At 38.5% G+C, this 18,959-nt stretch overlaps 1 protein-coding gene across 6 annotated transcripts in view; it reads left to right on the forward strand.

Annotated features, from left to right (window-relative positions):
• The window catches only part of LOC145356351 (myosin-10), a 164,250-nt gene that overhangs the window by 78,279 nt on the left and 67,012 nt on the right, over positions 1 to 18,959 (forward strand). For 3 of the 6 annotated variants that reach the window (XM_080209000.1, XM_080209001.1, XM_080209002.1), the window contains 3 exons: positions 5,595 to 5,687; positions 16,250 to 16,313; positions 17,891 to 17,989. In XM_080209000.1, coding sequence (XP_080065126.1) covers positions 5,595 to 5,687; positions 16,250 to 16,313; positions 17,891 to 17,989 — 256 coding nt within the window. Of the gene's footprint in view, positions 1 to 1,204; positions 1,226 to 3,042; positions 5,236 to 5,594; positions 5,688 to 16,249; positions 16,314 to 17,890; positions 17,990 to 18,959 lie in introns of those variants that run through there. The other 3 variants (XM_080208998.1, XM_080208999.1, XM_080209003.1) reach the window with 2 other exon arrangements.

Raw genomic sequence — 18,959 nt, forward strand, 5'->3', positions numbered from 1 at the left:
GTTCCTTTGGTGCTTCTCCATCTTGTCCCTGTAGCCTCACCTTATCAGTGTGATTCTAATTCAGACCACTAACTTTATTTTGTAGTGTAAGAGCTTACCTGCTGCTGAAGCTCTCATCCACATTCTTGTTACCTGATTATTCTATTCCAGTCTTCCCCTCCCCTCCCCACTCATACCACTCCACCCTCCAAATCTGAGCTGATTCTAAACTCTCTGCACCAACTTCTGTTCACCCGGCACCCGTGCACATGCTGAGCTACACTGACTCTTGTCCCAACATCTTGATTTTAGAGTTCTTGTACTGACATTTGGATCCCTCCACATCTGTCACCACCTCAATTTCCTTGGCCTTCAAGAATTCTGCATCCCTCCAGCTCTGTCCTCTTGTCTTCGTTCCTCATCCACCCAAATTTCCTTTAGCTCATGCCTTCAACCAAATTGGTCCCAAAGTCTGGAATTTCGTAAGACTGTCCATATCTATCTCCTTTTCAAGACTACCCCTAAAACCTGTGTCTCATCAATCTTTTGGATCAATCGTGATTTTTCACTCCTTGCACCTTTTGGATGCAAGCAGAGAAGTTCAAGACATCACTATTTTGGGAATGTGGTACCCAAATTTTGTATTTAAACACCAAACCTATTATGAAAGAATAAGACTGGAAAGTTGCTTGGAGGGGGACTGATGAAGCAAGGGAGGGATCTTCCAAAAAAAAAGCTATAGTTCTGACCCAAAACCTACTTTCACTGGGAGAGGATGCGGGTGAATAGAAAATTAATATATTTAGTGAAGAGTAAAGAATTACAAATGCTTCCAAAATGTACAATTTTGGAATTGTTGGCATTGTTGCTGCATTAGTTTTAAGCCCATAAACCCATCAGAATCTGTTTCAGTTTTTAACTTCACAATGTGATCAACAACGTTGACCTCTTTGAAGGTTGGTTAGATTTATTTTTGGACTTGCTTTCATCTGTCTTACTGAATTATAGGAAGGGAAGCTTTTTCTAAAAAATGAAAAGCTTTTGAGATATTGAAATTATATCTACCTTTTCATTTTATTAAATCCTGTGTATATCTCTCCTCTTCACTATCGGTTTTAATGGGCTTCTGATTTCTGATGCAAATTGGAAGTAATAAGTAAACTGTGTTGCTGTGTCACTAACATTTTATTTTGGTATGCTGTTTGTTTCTGCCCATTGACTACAGAGTGGAACTTCACTTTTATATGTGAGTAGCATGTTGTTTTAAGTCCCTGCTGTTTGGACTCTGGTAACAATTTCATGGTATATCTCACACTGGGCACATGGAACAGGATGCTATTGTTCATGTATGCAACAGATGGGACCTTTTCTCCCTGAGTTTAATAAACTTGCAGCAAACAATAGCATCAATTCTTAATTATGCCTTTCCTGTTTTGCATTGCTTTGCATGATTTTGCTGCTTACTTGCTAAAACCAGAGCAATCCTTTTCTTTGTTACAGAAGTGCTGGTCTGTACTCCAGAAAGCACTTGCAACATATTTGCATCAAGTGGAAAAAGTATCTTGTACTTTCCTGTTTATGCAATGTCAAATTATTGAAAGAGATGTAAACGTAGATGGTTATAAAACTGTCCTTTTTAGATTTGAGGCACAGCACTTGAGACTTTGAAGTTTCTAAGATGGTGGTACTCTGCCTACTCAAAAGAATCCAATTTACTTTGAGTTGATCAGCACCAGCTGCACTTTTTTGAATCTGCATCAGTCTGCTCACTGAACCATGATGCAGTTGCATTGTTCTAGTAATTGCTTTCATTGCTCTGAAAATTGTGCAAAGATTTTGAAAATAACTTTTTTTACTATAGCAATTCATAAGCTGCTTCAGTTGGGCAAGGAAATTCTTAATCTAAACAATTTTATTGAAGGATTCAGTGAAAGTCTTGAGACTTGTTACTGTAAAATAACTTGACCTTTTTCCATAGTGTATTTTTCCATTACTGTGGCAGGGAGGGAGGAGGGGAAGGAGGAAGAAGAGTTGGAGGAGCCCCTAGTGCAATATATCAAGAATTTGTTGGTTTTATCTAACATTTGTAACTTTACTCCACACTCTCCAAATCTTGTACCTTTGTTACAGGAACTTCCTTCTAAAATTTGAGTACCGATCTGTTTTATCTGCCATTTAAAAATGCAAACCTCCAATGTGCCAAAGCAGGCTAAAATTGTAGAGTGGAGGATACTAATTACTTCTGCAATATTTATCCTAAATGTTTACTTGGAAATTCCTTGCCTACTTTCACAAATTGATTTAACTTTCAGGTATCATGTTCATGATTAGTTTCTGTACATCTAAGTTTTGTTCTATAATAAAGAAAGCTGCTGTGCTCTGCTATGTCTGTCTGATCTGAGACTAACTGGTAATGCATTCTTTTTTTTTCTCCCCTTCTCAGATGTTTGCGGTTTATTAAATAACGCAGTCTGTCTGTGTATTGAGAATAATGAATATGCACAGTTTATGCTTGGATATTATCCATTTCACATTGTTGATGTATTGGCTCCTGTTGTGCTAGAAAAACCAGCCATGGTGGGCATATGTGGCCAATAAATATAACATCACAACCCAAATATCCTCAGTCTGTAAGACTGGGTTTTGTTTTTCATCACCTTGATTGAAATGTAGAAATTTACTTGATAAATTTATTACCCTTTGCTTGCAGCACATTGGATTGTACATTTCAGCATGTAAATTACTAAGATTTATACATTAAGGTTTTAAATCCAAGTCCAAGGGTTTTATGAACTTTAATATTTGATTTCAATATATTATAGCACAAGTGATACCATCAAATGGAACACTGCAAATAAGGCCAGAGTAGACTTTGCATGCTGTAATGTGCTCCAAATGGTTTTAGATACAAGATCTAGATTCTAGATACAATTGTAGATTGAAGGTTTTTGTTCAATAAATATAATGATCCAGCTCAAGAATCCCAAATATAGAAATCATTGACTTTTTCAATCTCCCTTCTTGAATTATCATGAGCGACGTGTATTATCAATTAAGCCGATTGGAAATTGGTTTCCTCCTGCTGTCCAAACATGTGCAGTTTAGGTGGACTGGCCTTGCTAAATTGCCTCTAGTGTCCCAAGATGTGGAGGTTAGGGGGATTAGTGAGGTAAATGTGTGGGGTTAGTGTTAGGGCAGGGGACCTGGGTAAGCTGCCCTCTGAGTTGGTGCAGACTCGAACTAAATGGCCTCCTGCACTGTATGGATTGTGATAGTTTTTCAGAAGCATACATCTAAACAAGCTATAAGTTGGGCAGCTTATTGGTTTGTAACTGCTCATAGTTGTCTTGATAGCAAATAAGTCATCAGTAGCGAGTTGTGATGTGGGTCAATCACTGGCTTGGTTAGGATCAGCAGAGTGTGTAGTCTTGGGAATCGACCAAGCTCTGGAAATTAAGTGCATTAATGTAGTGTGTGACATAGCTGGACTTAATGGACTTTTTTTTCTTCATGTTGCCCTGTATAAGCCCTGAACTGTGCATCTTCACTATTCTTTCATTTAACAAATGTTAGTGATATTCTATTAGATGATTAACTGGGTACTATGTACTACAGTTAACCTTTTGAATGCTTTAAGTTTTAGTCATTTAAAAATGCCTTTGCAATCCATTGATGACTGAAAAATAGCTCAATTTCTGGCCCTTTTAGAAGAGTGGTTACAGCAAATTAATTTCAAAGACTCCATAGTAATTCTAAAATGTCTGATTTTAATTAAAATATCAAGCTCCAGTTTTTCATATGATATATGGTGCAAAGTTGACTTGCTTACTTTTGGAATTGTTTAAAATGACATGAATGTGATAGAGTAGGCTGTCCCTGGATGGGAATAATGATTCTAAACCTAAGCAAGGGACAAGTTCAGAAGGTAAACTAATCATCATTTCCATAATGGAAGTTAATTTTTTAGTCTGATCTGCTGGAAGTGGAACTTCAGCTGGGAAAAGCTACAGGACAGAAAAGAATAGCAGGAAAATGAAAATGCAAAAATACCCCCTTTAAGTGCTTTAGTAGGTTCTTGTAACTGACCCTCACCTTTAGTCAGTGTTATTGAAATGCTTCTTGTTAAAACCTTTTAATTCTGGTTTGTATGTTCATGAGTCTGTCTAAAATATCTTTACAAGAAGTCAAAGATGTGGGCTTTCCACTTTTTGTTGGGGTGGGTGGGAAGAGTGAGATGATTATTACTGAGGTCTGTTTATGTAAAGTGTCCTTGACAACTAGTGTTTCAAGTGCTTAGTTATGGGAACGTACTTGGTCTCAACTAATTATGCTGGGGTCCAAATACTAACTTGCATTCTCAGTTTTTGAATGCATCCTTGGAATAAGAAAACAATATTCCATTATCTGAACGGGGAGGGAGGTGGGGGCAAATTCAGCCCTCCCTGTTGATCTCTGGGATAAGTACTGCTTATCAAAGAAGAACAAGGCACAAGGAGGCCATTTGGCACATCGAGTCTACTCCAGATTTCTGACAGAGCATCTCACCTAGACACCACCTCCCCTGCCCCAATCTACATATCTTGAGACACTAAAGGGCAATTTAGCATGGCCAATCTAACTAACCTACATATCTTTAGACCTTAGGAAGAAACCGGCTCATCCTGCGGAAACCCACACAGACATGGGGAGAGCTCCACACAGACCGCTATGGTGGTTGTTAAGACAACATGCAACAAACATTAATAAAATATTGTGGAATAACTTGACTGATTATAAAGGCAACAAAACCTACTGATGCTTTAAAAGATAACCTTAGTTAGAATCCATGAGAATGTGGTAATCTTGAAATATATATTTTACTTCTGGAATTATTCTCATTAGCGTGTATTCAAAAATCACTTTTTGTTCGCATTACCTGCGACAATAGTTGCCTTTTTGAATCCAAGTCTGAAAGTTAATACTCTAGCTGGCCGATGCTAGATCTCATTGTTTCCAGGTAATCCTGGAGTATTTGCTCTTGAAGTTTGGATATACCTGGCAGGTGAGGTTAGCTTGGTCAGAGGTAAATCAAGAGGTTGGATCTATTTTGATACTTCACAAACCCTCAATCTTCATTGTTGCCATCTTTTACTTTTAGCCTTACCAGCTATTTAAAGAAATGTTTCCATCGGTTCAGGCAATACATTCTTGTGAAGTCACCAGTATTAAATGTATCTGGCCAATGCAAGAGCAGCTGTGGGTTATGGCCATTGCCTGGTTTGTATTAATTATGCAATGAGTACAAAGTCACTATTTAAAATAGTTCATTTAATCTAGCCTGTCTTTTCTTGGCATTCAAATATGATTGAAATCTAAATGTTGACAAGCACACATGGACTGTATTTAATTTTCCCCAGTAGTGGGTATAAATAGCCATCGGGTGTTGGATTGGAAACTATTTCTTCAATAGCATTACTGATCAAAAACCTGCAAACTTCATAAAATCCCCAAAGCACCCACTTGGCATTCTTCCACAAATTGAAGAGTAGATGGGTAGTGATTTGGGCTGCCATGTTTATATGGTTATGGAGGTGGTCTTTTTCATTACTGTAATGAGTTCTTTTGCCTTTATTTAGGGTGAACTGGAACAGCAGCTTTTGCAGGCAAACCCTATACTAGAATCATTCGGTAATGCCAAAACCGTGAAAAATGACAACTCTTCACGTTTTGTAAGTAAGCCACACTAAATTTTGATGGTAATATTCATGTTACAGCTGTATCTTTATGCATTTTGTTGGATCAAGAACCATTCCAGTGTTATGATCGTCGCCATGCAAACTCTATTCCAAAGAGAGCTTGATCCATGAATCGCAATCTATCTTGTATTCTGACCAATAAGAGAAAATGTATTCTGAACTTGGAAGCCACAAAATTCCAGTAACACCTTTTTTGGATTTTAATGATTGATTAAAACATTCATTAACAAAAAAAAGAGTATTTAAGCACACCAGATTTCAATTATGCAGTATAAAAAATTTGATTCATTGAACTTTCCTCCATCTAATTCACTGGTTAATCACACATGAACATCCTCAAGGCACCTTCCCTTTATAGATGTTTAACTATAAAATTCCATTAATACCACAAGGCAAACCCATTGTTGCTGTAGGAAAAGTATATTATAGAACCCTGAACTTTAAAAACAAAAGCGCTGCTTTCTGGAATCGGACACTTTTCTGGCTTAGTTGGAACGGCTGCTTAAAACTCTGAACCTTCACAGCTCTTTTCCCAACACGAAGCTATATCCTAGGAGATCTTGCATAGTAGCCCCGGAACAACTGTATCTCCTTAAATATCCTTTTACTCCATCTTCAATTCTGTTGCCCTAGTGCTGCTTTGTACAATACTTTCTCAAAATATAAAAATCTTAAATGTCCTCATTTCCTTCATTTTAAATGTAATAACCTTTTCAAAGTTGTAAAACCATTTGTTCATTTTTAACAGCTGAAAATTTAAACCCTTACTTATCCCCTGATGCTAATTTCTACCCACTGTGCACCTGGCCATATCTACTTCAAATGCATGTCTTTAACACCATTAGACAGACTTATTAAATTTTTTTCTCACCCACAAGTCGTCTTCACAGAATAAGATACAAATGCATGTTTCAGGAATTAGCTGTGTCATTACATTCAATAATCAATCAATGTCACAAAAGCAGATTATCTGGTCAGTCATTGTTCCCATGTATGACCTTGCACACACGTGGCTGCCATTTTCACCTGCAAAATAATTACTTGTAGAACACTTTACAGGTGTTTTGAGAATGTGGAAAATGTTATAAGTCTCCGGTTGTGACAGAAATGGAAGGTTTTGTCCAACCAATCTTCCAAAATCACCATTCTGAATGTGAGATTCTCAACTATCAAATGAAGCGCAAAAGTTATTTTGCCATTTAGGATGTTGATTGATCTGTGAAGTTCCAACAAAATACTTGGCCAAATTTAAAATGTATATGGGTTAACTTTTTTTTTTACTTATGGGATATGGGCATTGCTGGCTAGATCCAGCATTTATTGCCCATCCTTAACTGCCCTCCATTTCAGAGGGCACTTGAGTCCACTACAGTGCTGTGGATCTGGAGTCTCATGTAGGCCAGGTAAGGACAGCAGGTTCCTTCCCTCAGATCATTAGTGAATCAGATGTGTTTTTGCAAACAACTATGGTTTCACGGTCATCGTTAGATCCTCTTTGTGAATTCAATAATATGCAATTAATGTCTCCATCTACTGTGGTGGGATTGCTAGTCCAGTGACAGTACCACTACACACTATCTCCCCTGGCAGCATGTACTACAATCTAATATATTTGTAGACTTCCAAGATGGCCTAGAATCACAATTGATTAAAACAAAATGTTTTGCTTACTTTTTGAAACTAAAAGAACTTTATAATTTTAAAACTAGCATGGAAAATAAACTTGAATCTGCATGACCACTCGTACAATTCTAAATCAGTGATATTGCTACTTGATCTTTGCTCGTGTGTGTTTTGTATTTCAGCAAGACGCTGAAATTTATATAAACATGGTGGTTCTGGACTTTTTTCCTAACAGCTTCCACATGTCTGCCATTAATATCTAGTCTGAAAGGATAATAGAATATCACAAAATTATACGTGCCAATGATGTATGACTGCTGCAGGCTTGTTATGTTTGCTGTATGTCTGTTCTGTTTGAATGAATTTCTGGTTGAGGAAAAACCTTTTTTAACTAGTCAGTCGTTCAAAGTAAAGCTAGTTCAGGAAGAGGTGTATAATTTCACTGTTTTCTCCATTCACTTGTTTTTAAATTCCTAATTTGGTATCTCTGCATATAGATATACTGTAATAAAAACTTTAACTTTAAAGTATCCTTGTTTACACTCCTGGGCTATCCTGCTGTGATGTAAAATTTATCTTGGGGCATTTTGAGGAAAAACTAAAGCTACAATTGAGTGAGATATCACATGCCTAATTTCAATTCTGTTCCTTGGCATAATTGACACTGCACTCAAGTTCTGGAATTGGTCAGGTTTTAGTTACCCACTTAGCTTTTATAAAGCAAATCAAACTGTTCTCCTGGCCGTGTGGCCTGTGAAAAGCTGAAGTTTCTGGCCCCATTTGTTAAATTATTTTGCAGGGTTGAGAAACAAATGCCAGAAACTAGTCATGTGGAGATGGGGCGTTGAGTTTATACAGAAGCTGCGTCTACGTTGAGACTTATTTGGAAGGAGAATTGCTCCTGTTTGAACTCATCTGCAGAAACTCTCCCTGCTGCTTGTAGACTCCCTCTGGACTCTGATTCCAACACACTCCTAGCTGGTTGACCCACCTTGTACCCATGGTAAACTTCAAATTTAGTAAAAAGTCTAACACCAGGTTTAAGTCCAACCGATTTGTTTGATAGTAAACTCCCAAGCTTTCGGGGTTTGTCCCTTCGTCAGGTGAACGGAGAGTTCTGCCCTCAGAGCATATAAAGCACAGACAGTTTACAGATTACTGATTAGAATGCAAATCCACATCAAAACTTCAAATTTACCAAAGGTTGTAGTTTACTTGCTACCTGTATTTTAACTCATTTCAGGTCCTGTTCACTGATCACTCTGTGTTCACTAACCTATGCTGGCTGCTGGTTAATTTGCCTGTGACCTCCTTACTCCTGTGATCTCCTCCAACCCCCCCTTGATATATTGGCAGTCCTCTAATTCTCACCTCCTTTGCATTCTGTTATATTCACCCCACCGTTGGCCATGCCTTCAGTTGTCCAGTCTCCAAGCTCTGGAATTCTTCCCTACCTTTCCTTCCTCCCCCCCTCCTCCTCCCCCCCCCCCCCCCCCCTTGGGCACTCAGTTTTACAGATACTTTGGTCATCTGACCTAATATCCCCTCTTGTGGCTCAGTCATACATTGTTTTGTCATGGCCCTGTGTAGAGCTGCTGTACAAGTATGTTGTTGAACTGTTGATGTTACCCATGTTGGGTGTGTTGGGGCAGGCTCCCAGCCTGGTTTGGAGCATTGTGGGTTGTCTGTCAGGGGAGGAAGACTGAGTGCCTCCCTCCCAGAGGATTCCTACACTGCCTATCACCTTCTTTAATAATATGCCATGTAACATACCTGAGCCACGAGTATAATTAGTTTTGTAAAATGTTTTGGATGACATCCTAGAGCTTGTGATGCCAGTTGAGTTCTTTGTAGATTAAGGTCTTGAAATCCCCAGGTAGCTTGAAAGAGCACACCCTCCCTGCAGGCAGCAATTTTGTTTTGCAGCTTCCCTCCTTTCGTTTTGAGTTTTCATGGTTCTGCCCTTATTTATTATTGGGCAGAGAAACTAAGATCTGACTTGAGAACCTCCCCTGGCTTAACAAGAAGACCCAAATCTTTGCTGGGGAAAGATAATTAATCCCAAACCAATTTGACTGCATTCTCCCTGAGGTCCATTTACTGGCAGCAGCAGCCCCACTTTTTAATTTGGTACTGTGTACAATTTGCATCGTAATTTCTAGGTCAATCTTGAGGGGTGGTGGTGGGGAGAGAAAATACGCATTTTTATTTGGAACATTATGGTCATCTGGATTGCAGGCGGTGAATTTTAATGTGTAGCATCTTTGCCATATTTGGAGTTTTGACTTTCAAAAGGATTTTTATTTCAAAAAAATTTGAGGCTAACTTGATGGTTCCAGCATAATTTGAAGCAATAGTTTTAGAAGTGTGAAATGTTGAGGGAAAGTTGTAGCCAACTCTCAGTCTCTGGTCTGAAGCAATACATCTGCAAGTTATTTAATGTTTTCAAACTGATGTGGTCTAATCCCCATGGTATTTTTGTTCCGTAATCTGATATATATTGTAGAAGCTTTAAAAATGGAAGTGTCTGCTATGCCAGCTACAATTCCTTGGATTTTAACGTTTCTATCATCATATAAATCAAAGACTTGAACATTGTGTGGAGTTTGTGAGATGACCTGGCGCATAAATTTCCAAATAGCAAGTGATGGGGAGAAGCTGGGGAAAGATGGAATGAGCAGTAAAGAGAATTTCTTGACAGGTAGACATTTTCAGTGCGGAATCGGAATGTTTTGAATGCTAAACATCAGTGCAGCTTGTGGATGAAAGTAAAATGTTTTAAATCTCAATGTGATGAAATCTGAAAGGCAGAAAGTTAAATGTTACGCAGCAGTCCTGGCTGTCTTCTCTAATCAATTTGCACAGAACAGAAAAATGGGATCCAGCATGTTCATGAGCTGAACCTGGTCAGTGACACGCAGCTGAACTTAATTGGAATTAATTGACTCCCATGTTCACAAACCAATATACAGATAAGAAAATAAAATTTTCTGTCCTCTGAGTGAATTTTTGCTTTTCAAGGTGACATCATTTATTCCCCAAGTAAATTTTTAAGAGCAAAAGATATTTTGGGGCACATATGAATGCTAGAGCCTTCCATTTTGTGATTTGCTGTGTCCCACATCCTTATCTGTTCTGTGGCATGATTAGTGGACTCAAAATACTTACTACAGTTTACTGTGAGCATCTTCCATGATACCGATCATTCAGATGCATTTTTAAGGATCTGGGGGCAAGTTGACTGTTTGCAACAAATGGCCAATATAAATTTGGTTTTCTGTGGAGCAAGATTGTTGTCATTAATCGCCCTTTGTGGGGTGAGCTACCATTCTCCAATACCTCAACTGTTGACCAATACTGATGTGTAACTTTATTTTAAAACATGAAAGATAACTTGAACAGAGAATGCCAGGAACACTACAGCATGTCATTCAGCCTTATGTCAAATCGCTTCAAATAAAAATCTTCTGGCCTTGATTCTTGAGTACAATAACTTGTAATGTCAATAGTATAGCATAAGATTTCATTAGTGTGAAGGCAGGGAAGAAGTTCAGGTGTAAAGTTTTGTGCTGAGAATGAACATTTGTAAAATCTGCAGTGAAATGATTCTTAATTTAACTGCAGTCATGGCAAACTCCTGACTTCCATAAGAGACTGGGTTCTGTGGTTTGTCATGTGGATCACAGTTGGCCCACATATGGATATTAAGAATGAAAAGCAGATTTTTTTCCATTGTCATTAACTAAAACATCCCTGTAATTTTGGTTATCAGTAGTTCAGCTTGATGGCATCCATCCAACAGTTGAGATTGTCTCCATCTCATTGACATTGAAGTAATGCATTCGCAAATGGTTTAACTATTTGCAAGCAGCAACTTGAGCTGTAAGGGTTCTGAGTGACTTCTGGCTCCGTCACAACAAGCGTTAAAATTCTGCAGAGTAACTCACTTCTTGACGCCCTGAAGCCTGGCCACCATCCACAGAGCACAAGTCAGGATCTCGCTCTTAATATCCATATGTGGGCCAACTGTGATCCAAATGACAAACCGCAGAACCCAGTCTCTGGAATTCAGGAGGTTGCCATGAACGTGGTTATATCAAGAATCAGTTCACTGCAGAACACCATGGTTGATTATACAGATGTTCACTCCCAGCACAGAACGCTCCACGCCTAGAAAGACAAGGTAAGAAGTCTCTCAACACTAGGTTAAAGTCCAACCAGTTTATTTGATAGTAAACCCACAAGCTTTTGGGAAACACTGTTCCTTCGTCAGGTGTGTGGAAAGTTCTGATCAGAGAAGGGCATATAAAGGCGCACACAATTTTACAGAATAGTGATTTAGCATGCAAGTCTTTACAGCTAACCTGCTGTTCAAGTCTTAACGATGGAGGCAATGAGTGGAGATAGCATTAAGCATAGTTTAAAGAGATGTGTATTGTCACCAGACAGGACAGTAATTGAGATGTTGCAAGTTCAAGCGTGTCGTAGGGGGTTATAGAGTGTGACATGAACCCAAGATCCCAGTTGAGGTCGTCCTCGTGTGCGGAACTTGGCTGTCAGTCTCTGCTCGGTGACTGCACTGTCGTATGTCATACAGATAGTATGACATGAACCCAGGTTTCTGCTCAGCAGAGACTGATAGCCAAGTGCTGCCTCAACCAGGATCTTGGGTTCATGTCACACTATCTGTAACCCCCTGACTTGCAACATCTCACTTACTGTCCTGTCTGGAGACAATACACATCTAGCCTAATGCTATCTCCACTCTCACTGTCTGCATCTTTAAGACTTGAATAGCAGAGTTAGCTGTAAAGACTCGTATTCTGTAAACTGTGCCTTTATATGCCCTTCTCTGATCAGAGCTTTCCACACGTCTGACAAAGAAACTGTTTCTGAAAGCTTGTGAGTTTATCAAATAAACTGGTTGGACTTTAACCTGGTGTTGTGAGACTTCTTACTGTGTTTACCCTAGTCCAACGCTGGCATCTCCATCATAGACAAGGACAGCAAGCACATGGAAAGCAATCAGTGGCCAATTCCACTTCAAGTCACTCACCATCTTGGCTTGGAAATACATTGACCCAGCGACAGTGATGAACAACAAAATTTAGCTCAACAGCACCTGCACCACACGCAGTTCTCTTACCAATCCCATTCTTGACCGTTGAGAGCCTTGTCAGTTGGAATTTCAGCACTACTTTGGTCTTGATAGCAAAGCAAAATGCATAGGCCCATAACTTCTGAGTTGTGGAACATGGTAACTGGGGTGGGGCTACCCAAAGTTGGAACTGCAGACCAGGATTGCAGAGTAGTGACCTGGGAAGTGCAAACATTCACTGGGCAATTGCCCTGCAATGGAAACCACCCAAAAATATTAGATTAAATTGCAAACTTCAGATAGTTGTGACTATCGTGCAGTAATGGTTACCCAGAAAAATTGTGAATTAAAACCACTTCTAACTTCTAGGTAACTATAATACTGATCAGACCCCCTTCATGGGACTTGACTCCCATGTGACCTATTGACCCTCATCCACCTCCCAGTTGTACCAACTTATCATACAAACTTGGCTTCACACTGGCTTTTTATGGTAGCTGGTGCTGTTAAAAAGGAAAAGGAGCATGGTTTCCTTGCTGCCTGACTCTCCAGCCTTCAATGCATAGCCTCTGGTACCTTGTACATTGCAGAATCAGGCTGGCTGGGAATTGTGAAGGTCAGACAAGAAATGAGTGGCTGAATATCAATGAGTGCCAGTCTGACTCTAGTTGCCACTCCATGGAGGTTACAGGCCATATTCATTTACAGGTCCTCAGTCTGTTCCTCTGTGGGAAAACCAAATGCAGTAAGCAAAAAGGAAAGTTTCAACTTCAGAGGTCACTATACACTTAGACCTTTTTATGTTAAAATCACTTTGTGCTGCATTTGTCATAAATTTAAAATGATGCACTGAAATGCAGGGTAGAGGGCTGTGGGGAGCAAAGTAGAGTTGAGTCCAGGATAAGGTTGCCATGGTCATGTTAAACGGTAGATGGACTCCAAGGGCTGAATTGCCTACTCTTGCTCCTAGTTCTGATGAAATGGTCCTTAATCATATTTTTCAGCCCAATAATGAGGTGGGAAGGTTGCACAGAGCACCTGGTTTATGGTAGGCTATTAGAGATTGACTGACTTTCAGAGCTTGAGAAAAGCTAAGACACTTGAGTTTGAATATTTGAGCTTTGTTGGTGTTCATTGCCCCAGTGTACTTGCAAAATGGGTATTGCCCAGGTGTGGGACTCCCATGAATAAAGCACTTGGTTTGTTTAGTCTGATACATTGGTGCATACACCACAATTCATGCATGATATAGAACAGAAAGCTAGTATTAAATTGAACATTCTTGTATGTAATCATATCCAGGCATTATATGGCCTAGATCTGACTGCTATTCAGAAGGTACCCTTCACGGAAGTATGAGTTCAGAGGTTAAATTGGAACTAAAAAATGCCATCTTAATGTATTAAGTTTTATTTGAGTTTTTTGAAGCTGTGCCTTGCGTGGCTAATGTACATAGCTGGGGTTTGCATTAGATCATCACTTGGTACTTTTGAGACTGACCATGGAGCCTGTTTGCAAAAACAATGATGCTCGGAAGAAGATTGAAGGGTTGTTATTTATCTTCTGTCTATGGAATGGAACAAAATGTTTCCAACATTTGTGACACATTACAGTTCAGACAACTTGAAGAAATGTTTTTCCAGTGAGTGAATTTCATTCTTTGTGGACTTATTATTCAATACTTATGAGCAATTAAAATAATGTGTGCTCAATCACAACTAACTGGAAATGGCTTTCTGAAATGTTAGAGAATTTTGTGCCAAGTTGGAGTCCAATTTGGTCTTTACACTCCTTCACTCTTTGCATAGATTTTTGTTCTCTTTCCCTTGCTCCCTCTCTCCATTATCCAGTTTCCCTAGTCCTCCCCTTTTTTCCTTTTTTATACTAAGTTTTCTGGTATGTTCAGTAAACGGCACTGCTTTAGCCAGAAGCCCTCTGGGAGCTTGACCAGAATTACTTTTGATTTATGTTGTTTCAAATAAAAACAATCCATTTTACAGTGCAGAAATATGATTGCAATCCTCCAAAGATTTTATGGGGGTAACGGATGGGTTCAAACGCTGCACTGACATAGTATTGGCAGTATTTTGTGGAAGGTTTTTGCAATGCTTGTGGTTCTCATAGGGAATGTAGACTTGTAGAAGGCCACATTTGAGCATTTTTTTTAAAATAAATAAATCACAGGGCCAAGTCAATAGTGAGTTTTGGCAGCCCTGTGATTTTGATAAGAATAATCTGCTTGTCATAATTTCACTCTAGTTTATAGAATACCTACAGTTCAGAAAGACAGTGTGATCCACAGTATTGCATTTAGCTCAATATCTCCTCCAGATTTGTGAACCAGCTTCAAATATTAAACAGTTCAGGCTGATTTTATCATTTATTTCTCTCTGGATCTTCCTTTCTCTTCCTTTCCACTGTTGCAAACTATTGCTCAGTATCTAGATCTGCCTAGATATCTTCTCTTTGCCAATATTGACTTTCAATTGTAGACATAAGTCACCATGTCAGCTTCTGATAATTGAACACAACAGTGAAATGTATAATTGTAGGCAGGACTTGTTTCTCTTTAGCGACTCTACCTGGGAATCTGTGAAGTTTATTGAGCTGCTTGGAGGCCATTTAGTTTTGGAATATTTGGAAATGTTAAACTTTTGTGTTCAAGTATCATGCGATTATTAAATCAGAATGTAATACAGGGTGTGTATACTTGACTTTTGTGACGCTGACTGATGTTGAACAAGTCAGCTCACAGATTGAAATCCATCTCGCCTTGATTTACAATCTTTTCTTTTGTTGAAATAAGGAGGAAAAGCTGCTGACAACACAAACACAGGACTCCAATGATAACTTTTAAAACTTGCAGAATTAAAATCTTTAAGAGAAAGGAAAAAAAGATAAAACTTAAATTCACCACAAAGGATGCTCTGTTAGATAAATGTTACAAAATAATCACCAAAGTACTTAATGGTATGTAAAGCTATATTTTTGGTGACAGGTCTTGCAGATCCTAAACCATAAAGTCCAGGAAATATTACCCAAACCAAGAAATTGATTTAATTTTAAATAGAAATACAATTAACAACTTCCCAGAGCAACTCCATGCTGGTGTGATTTTTTTATATAAGGAGGTTCCAAATGAGCTGTTTTCCAGACCCCAAAAAACTGGCCAGAATGGAAATCTTTTTTCCAATTACGTTTTCACAGCACCTTTCAAACACACAGGAGATGGCTTTCAGCAGGATTCTGTCTCTTGCGTACACGCGGCTACTCATTACAGCTGAAGCCCTGTTTCATAGATACTTCTCCAACCCTTTTGTCTTGTCTCTCCTTCCATTTGTCTTAAATTATCTCCAGTATTAAATCTTGTTCCTGTTTCGGGTGAATAAATTTTGTCTGCCTACACTTACTCAATCTCCTGTAAAACATGAATGTTATTTTTGAGATTCCTTTTGAAATGCAACATCAATTTCAACACTTATCCCCAAATGCAAATTTTAAACCTCTGTTTACTTACACATTAAGGCCTCATTACAAAATTGCAAAAAGATAACACCTTTAATCTTTATCCTTTGAATTTCACAGACAACCTTACTCCAACGACCTCTCCCTCCAGTTATTCCTGGATGCCTGCAGATGCAGATTTCACCCTTACCTGTACAGAATAGATACATAAACCATGCTCCTTTTCTTCTTTGAACAGCACCAGCTACCATAAAAATATACGCATGTCATTGCATTTAGTACCTAGTTTTACTTTTGTAAATATAATGTCTGAGCTCATGCTTAAACAGTGTTTGTTTTCCTTTTGCAGGGAAAATTTATCCGAATCAACTTTGATGTCACTGGCTACATTGTGGGAGCCAACATTGAAACCTGTATCCTGTTCACTGTTGTATTTGAATGGGATGGGTGAGGCTACATTGTGCACAATATAAACAAAATGCCTGAGTTTATTAATCTGGATTAAGTTTAGCAATTTGGTTTTTACTTGGATTTTGACGAATGCACGGAACTAAGTGCTAGGTGCTTTTGAAGGTGACTGATACAAGAAAGTGGAGTTGAGGAGGAAGGTGACCCTAATTGATTGGAGTAGACTTGAAGGGCTGAATGGCTGGCACCACCTTGGATTTCTTAGATTCTGGAACTAGATCCAAACAGCTGGAATCACTTATTTATTTAGTGCTCTCAATCAGCCCAGTTTAATTTGGAAACCAAACAACTGAAGGTGATAGAAGATGGAAGGAGATGTGCCAAAGTTGAGTCGGTTGTTTAAAAAGGCATACTGTGTCCTCTATTATAAATGAAGTACAAGAGCAAGGGAGTTAGCCTAAACCTTTATAAAACACTGGTTAGGGCCCCGCTGGAGTATTGTAGCCAGTTCTGGGCAGCCTGCTTAATGAAGGATGTCAAGGCTATAAGGGAGGTTTATTTACTGGGATGGTAAATTTCAGTCACTCAGGTTAAAAAAATTGGCATTTTCCTTTTGAACAGGGACAGTTAAGAGAGATGTTTAAAATTGAATGATTTTGCTTTGAGTAAATAAGGAGAGATAGTTTATGGTAACAGAAGGGTTGGCTGCTAAGGAACAAAGAATTTAGGTAGTTGTCGAAAGAATGAGAGAAGAAGAGTTCTGATTGAGTGCTCTGTTTAAAAGGATGGTTGAAGATTTTTTGTTGTTTGAAGTGAAACCCTTACTTAAAATTGGCAGACTGGTATCTTGTTCTATCTCAAGATATGACATTGTGGGTGGGAGGGGAATGCGATTAAAAAATTCAAGGTAATTTATTTCAAGATTGAGAGGAATAGACTATTGGATTTAAATTTTGCAATATTTAGTTTAATTGCTTTTAGCCATTTAAGAAGTTTTGAGTGGTCTTTAACTCATTGAGGTGGTTTGTGTTGTCATTGCATCTGTCAAAAGCTGTTTTCTGCACTGTTTGCAATTTGTAATGGAGAAATAATTCCAGTAGCAATACCATGATTAGAAATGGTTTAGGCTGAGGACACCTGAGTAGTTTAATCTCATTTACTAGGTGAAGTGAGCAGAAAATCTGGCTAAATGTTTGAGTGAGCTTTAGCTCAAGTAATGCTGTCGTGTGGTGATGAATTTGCAATTGCAGGTTTTTAATCACCTGATACAAAACTGTGTTATAAAATTGCAGGTGGGCATAAATTTATTTATTTTAAAACTTGAGAAATCGTGAATCCCTCTCCCAACCACATGACAAGTTTAATTAAATCTGACCAAACCCACAGAGCCCATCATTAAAAGTTTGGTTTTGCAACCGCTGTTTCTTTTGATAGTCAAAAGAAGTATCATGTACTCAGCTCTATATAAGGCAAAGTTTCATAATTGCAATCATTTGTGTTAATTGTAACAAAAATCTATGCATTTGACAATGCTATAGTTTGATAAATGAAATGTTTCAAGATTATCCTTGACTTTGAAAAGATCTCCTGGAAAAATCCCGCGCAATCCGTCAGGCCAAGGAAGAGAGAACATTCCACATTTTCTATCAGATGCTTTGTGGAGCAGGAGAACATCTTAAATGTAAATCAGTTCTGGAATGAATAAAGTTGAAGGGAATGTTACTGTGCTCACCTTGCAAAACTAGTCAAACGAGTTTAGGTTGGATACCACAGTGTGGTGAATACCATCGTCTTTCCTCCTCCAGGAGTGTTAGACTGGAAATTCTAAGTTCAGACATGGTTCAAGAAAAGTATAAAGCAGCACTTCTTTCCAAATTTCATTGGAAATGAGACATCTGGGATTGATTTTTGACTTCAGTTAAGGCTCAAGTCTCTGAAGTGGTTGCAAAATACACAAGTTGGAATTTTTTCAATTTATGTTAAAATTGAAGCTGATGTTATCCGTTGTTGACTTGCACATAATTTGCTCAAATAATGTGGAAAACATCAACGCTGCTTAATTTTTAGATTGCATATATTTTGGCATTCAGACAAGAACTGAAATGATTTATTTTTGACCTATTGTCTAAATGTCCAACTGAGTTTGTAGTTTTGGCAAGGATTTTTTTCTTCATATTTCTTTAATCATTTCCTATCGGAATTCATGGATGGGGTAGAATTATACTTTGCATGATGCACAATTTTAGTATACCATTTTGACCCCTAATTGGCCAATGCTTTTACCCAATAACCAATGTTCCACCAGACCATACAGGCCAGAGGAGTTACAATCCCGCCAATTAATCTCAGCAATTTAGAACTGGAAGAGAAGGAACGGTAGCCAAGGTTCCTTCTCAATCACAATCTAGTGATTTTTTTTTTGGAATGTGTTTGTTGGCTAAGAACAGGAATTGATTGAATTATGACAGCTTCTATGGTCAAATAAGTTGTTAATGCTCACTTGGATAGAGAACCACTTGGCTGAGGTATTGTAAACTTTGATTGTGTTTGTGCAACCAGTCAGCAAGGATGACCCGGCAGGAATCTGCTTGGTTATATTATGTCTCCCATGGAGACCATGAATTGGATTCAATTTGAATTGGTTTTTGGAG

Source organism: Carcharhinus amblyrhynchos, chromosome 21 (genome assembly GCF_965287045.1).
Source record: "Carcharhinus amblyrhynchos chromosome 21, sCarAmb.v2.hapA, whole genome shotgun sequence".
NCBI lineage: Eukaryota > Metazoa > Chordata > Chondrichthyes > Carcharhiniformes > Carcharhinidae > Carcharhinus > Carcharhinus amblyrhynchos.